At 38.2% G+C, this 6089-nt stretch overlaps 1 protein-coding gene across 1 annotated transcript; it reads left to right on the top strand.

Moving 5' to 3' along the window:
* Positions 1 to 625: 625 nt before the first annotated feature.
* Positions 626 to 2362, top strand: LOC133726993 (uncharacterized). The gene is made up of 2 exons (XM_062154623.1): positions 626 to 829; positions 1814 to 2362. Exons 1-2 carry the CDS (start codon positions 679 to 681, stop codon positions 2155 to 2157), a joined length of 495 nt encoding a protein of 164 aa, XP_062010607.1. The 5' UTR covers positions 626 to 678; the 3' UTR covers positions 2158 to 2362.
* The last annotated feature ends 3727 nt before the right edge of the window (positions 2363 to 6089 follow it).

Here is a 6089-nt window from a genome sequence, read left to right as displayed (position 1 = left end):
GCTTCCCTCACTCTTATTCGTGAGAGAGCAAAGCTCAAGGTACATGCATGCCTCCCTCAAATTGAAAAGGGAATGACTGACCTTGGTTCCAGCCTTGGAATTGCCGGACCTTCGCACATCGAAAAACTCCTTATTCTCGTCGTCGGCGACGGGGACCTCCAGCAGAGGAATTGAGGAGGTGCATGATGCGTGGAAGCCATGGGTACGGGTTGACGGAGACGGCAGGGCTTGTGGTGTCGTGCGCGTTGAAGCCCGGGTGAAAAGGTCCCTTCAGGCTGTCCCTCTTCCCCGGCGGTGACTGCACCGGAGCGGTCCCGTCTTCGCGGCGATCTTCAGCTTTCCGGTGATGGAGATGGATCTCGGGCTTTGCTTGGGGTCAGAGTACTTTAGGGAGAGTGATGAGTGGCATGTTTTGTAATTTCTTAATTATTAAAATCCAAAATTGACATTTCGTCTTTAAATGGGGTGAATGAGAATATTAATTTGTTGGTGGGGGGATTGGGAGTGTTTTATCTTAAAATGGGGCTATCGGTCAAGACCCCAATAATAAAATAGACATAAAGGCCCGGGCCCGGGCCTAGAATCAATCAACTGCCGTCCCCGTGTAGATCTAGGTATAAATAAAGACGCCGAAAGCCCCCTCACGCCCAAACCTCTGAACAAAAACGAAAAGAAGCCATGAGCTTGAGCGTGATGCCTTCCCCTGCCCCTGCCCCTGCCCCTGCCCGACGAGGATCCGATCAGGTGTGGGACCCGACCCAACCAGCAAAGCGGCTTAGGAAGGGAGATGAGAACCGGGCCGGATCGACCAAGCTGCTTGATCCTGCAGGTAAGCACCTCTACCTATTCCTCGATTTCTGTTTGATTCATTCTGCAATTTACATTCGATCGAACGAACCAAGTTGATTTCTGTTGGGGTGCGTTCGAATCTATTTGGAATCAACCAAGAGTTTGTCAACTTGTTAAATTGATTGATAGTCGAGCGCATTCAACTGTTTGTTGGTTTGTTTTAGGGTTTCTGATCATAGTCTTTTTTCTTTTTCAAGTTTGTTTGTTTGTTTGTGGCAAGAAAAATTCAGTTACGCTATGCTTAATTGACACAGATTACCTTTATATATGTATATATATATATATATATATATATACGCCATGCTTAATTGACACAGATTACCTTTATATATGCATATGCATTTGAAGATTGAGTTTTGCTCTTACATCGTCTGTATCAAATAATATGGATCAAGCTGTTCCCTAATTTTGTTGTGATTTTGGCCTAAGTTAAGTTGATTAGGATTCAAGGCATAACAAGACATGAGTTAAAAAAAAGGCACAGGAATTCTAGTGTCCTAATGGGTCTTGAAAGTAAGTCCAATTGTAGTTAGGAATAGGAAAGCTAGCTCTCTTTCCTTGTTCTAATAGTTTTAGGAATCCTAATGTGACAACTTTGTTACCAGCACCTATAATAATCTATAAATAGGGCTGTCCTCAGATCAGACAGGAGATCAAAGAGAGATCTCAGTTACATACAAACACAGGGGCAGGGAGGGCCAAGGGTGATAGAAAGATCTTGCAAAGGGGTTGGGGATTAGCATAGGGATTTCAATACTACTTGTAATCAAATTGTTAGTCTCCGTAGTGCTAGGACATAGGCAAAGTTTTGTCGAACCTCTATAAAATTTTGTGTTTGTGTGAATCTGGCTGTGCTATTTTGCATCATCATCATCATCCTACACTGTTTAAAAGGTGTATATTTACTGCAAAGTGGTTTTTGTCATCATCTTTATATGGTAATTAACAATGGAATTGCAAACAGGTAGCAGCAAAGAAAAACCAAAGACTGCTGGAGACAATTTCACTCAAGTCCTCCAGTGTGTTGAAAACTCTTTGATTCATGACACCGACGAAAAATCACTGGTGGTTGCAGGAGATTCTTCCACTGGAACCGTCAACCAAGTAGCTTCATATTGTAAGCTGTGTCGTAAGTATACTGATCACAGAACTAGACAGTGCCCCGACAAATCATATGTATGGTACAACGGACATTATAAACTCAATTATTGTGATCTTTGTAGTGACTTTGGTCACGTAGGTCAGTTGTGCCCTCTCAACGAGTTTGATATGGACTATGATGCTCCAGGAAGCGACTGGCATGATTAATCATGATTCACAGAGCCGTTATGTGGTTACTACCAATCTACTGTTTTCAACTTTTCATGTATTGTATAAAATTTTACCCAGTATTATTCCATATTATGGTTTCCATGTTTAGATTTGCAATTCCTGCTTTAAATTTCAAAATGTTGTGTTTTGTGTAAGCTCTGTATTGTACTCTCTTTGTTTTAGTTATCCTTAATCCTCCTAACTCCTCTATATGTCTTTCCTCTCCTTCTCTCTCTCTCTTCCTCATGTTGCAAATTCTCAGTTTTCCCAAAACCTTCAAATATTGGTTCTGAAATTTCAGTAATCTGAACCAAAAAAAAAGAACAAAGAACAAAAACAAAAGCATATATTTTGAAAGATCCGAATCCCAGATTCATAGAACATCTATCTTCTTCTAATTATATAATGCTATTCATATCATGTAAATACCCGAGAGTGATGATTAAGTGAAAAAATGACTGCTCTTGGAACTTGGAAGCAAACCAATTATTAAATTGGTCATGGCGGGTTGACCCACGGCTGACCCGCTTTTTAATCGTGCGGGTTCAACCCACTTTATTTCGTGCGGGTTTCGAGTCGTGTTATCGGGTCGTGTCGGAATTGACAGCCCTACATCCAGATTTGGTCCTCTATTACAACTGATAACCCGGGTTCGAATTTTGCTGACGTTGATTGGAGTTAAATCTCAATCTTATCTTGGTGGCCAAGGGGGAGGAAGCATTCTGACATGATCTCTCGGCACTTCTTAATCTCTGGACCTAAGAAGCTTTTGAGGAACAGTGTGATCTCGATAAAAAAAAAAAATCATTTATGTAATAGTTCATGAGTTAATGCATAAGGCAGCGTTTAGATTATAATTTTCCAATTCTTCAATAAAGAAGAACTAGAGAACATAGATTTCTTTTTCCAAGACCGGTACAAACAATCATTACATTGCATTTAGCAATGGAACTGCAAACAAGTAGCAAGGTAGAAGAACCAAAGATTGTTGGAGACTATTCGACTCAAATCATCCTAGAAAAATCGCAGCTTGCTGGATACTCTTTGATTCATATTCCTGACGAAAATTCACATATGGTTAAAGACTTTTCAACTAAAAAGGCCGAAAATGTACTTTGTTATTGCAGGATATGTCGTAAGAACACTAATCGCAGCACTTTCGACTGCCCCGAAAAATCAACGACATTTGTACGACACGACGGAGTTTATCAACTCAATTTTTGTGATCTTTGTAATAAGATGGGTCACTTGGATGAATTGTGCCCTTTAATACGACTGTTATATGGCTAGTAGCCCCGTACCCATGGATTGTTTCTAATTTTACATATATGCTATATAAGACTTTACCAGTTTGATTATGCATTATATTATTCAACATTGTGTATTTTCTGTTGTCCCTGAATTATACTCTTATCTATTTTGCTTATTCTTGTTCTTTTATCATTCGTTATCTTTCATTTTTCTTATTTAGTTTCACATTTTGGGCTAAGCTCTTGTGGTCCTTGCCAACCCCAAACCATTCAATTGCTTACCCTCTTGTCATTTTGCTGGGCAGAGAAATGGTCCAACCTCTCTAATCTCTTTCCAGAATCAGCCCTTAACATAATAAAAGCCCAATTCACTTGGATATATGTGACATGAAAAAAGAGATAGCTGTAGCACAGGAACCCAGGATATATGTGACAATCAATGAGCGATAAACGTTAAGAGTCTTATAGCCCAATAGAGAGGGATCACAGCATACGAGTATGAGGATCAGTACCCCAAAAAAATGCGACCCTTAATGAAAATGTAGCCAAAACTATATCATATGTAACATCATTGCCCTAATATGAGTCAGACATTCTTCTTCTTCAAATTGCTTCTAGCTCCTCCTGCACACCCATTAATTGGTCTTCCACCAAACCCAATTTGCATTTCATGGAACAAAGAGAACCCAAATCTCTCTTTCTCATGTGGATTTGTAATTTTCCAGTGAAGCATTGCTATCAAAGTATCAGAGACACACATACAAAGGTCACTATTTTCTCATTCCATTGTTTATTCTCTTTCATTTTCGTTTTGATTTCGAGCAAAACCCACCCGTTTCCTCTATTGAAATGGACGTATCAGTTTTCATGGAGAGCTGCCATTGCAGAACTGATGGATCAGTTTCAAGAGCTTTTTGGAATTACTCCATGGGATGGAAATTGTCTGGTCACCCTCTTTTGAATTTGTATCCACTTTTTTGAATAATAGAATTTTTGAATATTTTCTTCTTTTGGTAAAATATCCAAACCCTTCTCTGATCTTTTGTTCATAAATCATCCATCATGTAAATAACTGTATGACCTGCCAAACCTTTGTTTTGACGCTGCTAACTTCTCATCCGACCATTCAACCCAAATCATCATTTACCTAACCAATACTTATTTTTAGTTATTTACAGTTCAGATTTTGTTAATTAGAGTTCGTATAGGGTTTAGAGTTCATTAAAGATGTCGAACTAAGTTCTTAAGGAGAATATCATCGTCCGCTAGTGGAGCGACACAATTCTTGTTTAAGTGTAGCTTAAGCAAAGATATATGATGACAAAAAGTGAAGACTATGCAAAGAGGTTAAGTCAATGTGTTTGAATATTTGCCTCAATGAGGCTAAAACGAACCTGACATGATATAACTGAGAGACAAAACTTGGATCCGATTCACTGAGTAAGAACTTTATATCCAAGCCTCTTAATGATGCCATTCCTGTCTGCGCTTTTGGTGTTCATAAATAAAGAAACTCTACTAAAGCTTCTTAATGAGGCTATTTACTGTCTGTTGGTGTTGGACAACGTTTTACAAGGAGGCTACAGTACTGCAAAACCAGAACACGTTTCATTCACTTGCTAGGGTGGTAGGAGGATGGTGTGTGTTTAAATTTGTCTTGCCTCTGTTATAATGGAATCAAACTGCTTCTGATTCCAATTAATTAGTTAAAACTTTGAAACAGACGTGGTTGACAACACATCAAAACAAAACATAGATCATGCACCTAATCTTGTCTCGTTTGTTCATATAAACAACACAATTTACAAATATTAACAATATGGTTGTTCTTGTCCGCAGGCATTATGTCAATAATTATAAGTTCTAAAAATAAGATAGAACCTGGTGGCATTTAGTTTTTAATCCCTCAAACTTGCAAAGATTAACAGAAGGTGGTTGCTTTTCTATTTCTTTTAGGAGGACAAAAGCATATTTCAAGCCTATCAATTCTTTAATCAAGTACACGTTTTGTCATTTTAGTTAATACGATTATGAAATTCAATTTCTTGTAATTTTCTGATTAGCTAGTGTGTACTAAATGCCATTGATATTTTTATTTCTTTGACCAAATCTATACCACAAAACCAGCTAATTGATAATCCAAATTTCTCAAACAGATTTGAAGTTCAAATTAGCTTAAGAAAATTGCTTGCTTAACTTATAGTTATTGCAGGGTCAACAACATTAAGCCTTTTAGGTAGAGGGAGAAGTTAGCCTCCATGCCAGAACAGAGATAACGTTGAATCAGGAGGACTTTTCTGGGGTTTTTGAAATTGGGATTCACCTTTTTGTATTCTTTTGGTGCAATTTTGTCATGGAAATTTTAAAAAGCCTCAACTACACAAAAAAAATATAACAACTTTATGTGATCTTCAACACTTTGCTTTCCCCATCTTTCAAGTTTCCAAGTTGAAGAAAGGTCCATCCCAACCTCTCAAAATAATGGAAACAACCGTAGGCTTTTTCCCTCACCCAATCTAAACCAATCTTTTTCAAAAGCAGGAAGAGAACTGCCACCAGTATATTTTCATGTCAAACTCAACAGTTATTGATATGGTACCTCTGATTTTTAGCTTCATCTTTTCATATGCAATAGTGCTTTGTCAGATCATTAAAAGAAGAAGAAACAAAACAAACCCA

The sequence above is a fragment of the Rosa rugosa genome, chromosome 1, assembly GCF_958449725.1.
Source record: "Rosa rugosa chromosome 1, drRosRugo1.1, whole genome shotgun sequence".
Classification (NCBI taxonomy): domain Eukaryota; kingdom Viridiplantae; phylum Streptophyta; class Magnoliopsida; order Rosales; family Rosaceae; genus Rosa; species Rosa rugosa.
The sequence above is the reverse complement of the archived record's forward strand: the minus strand, read 5'-3'. Positions and strand labels throughout refer to the sequence as shown.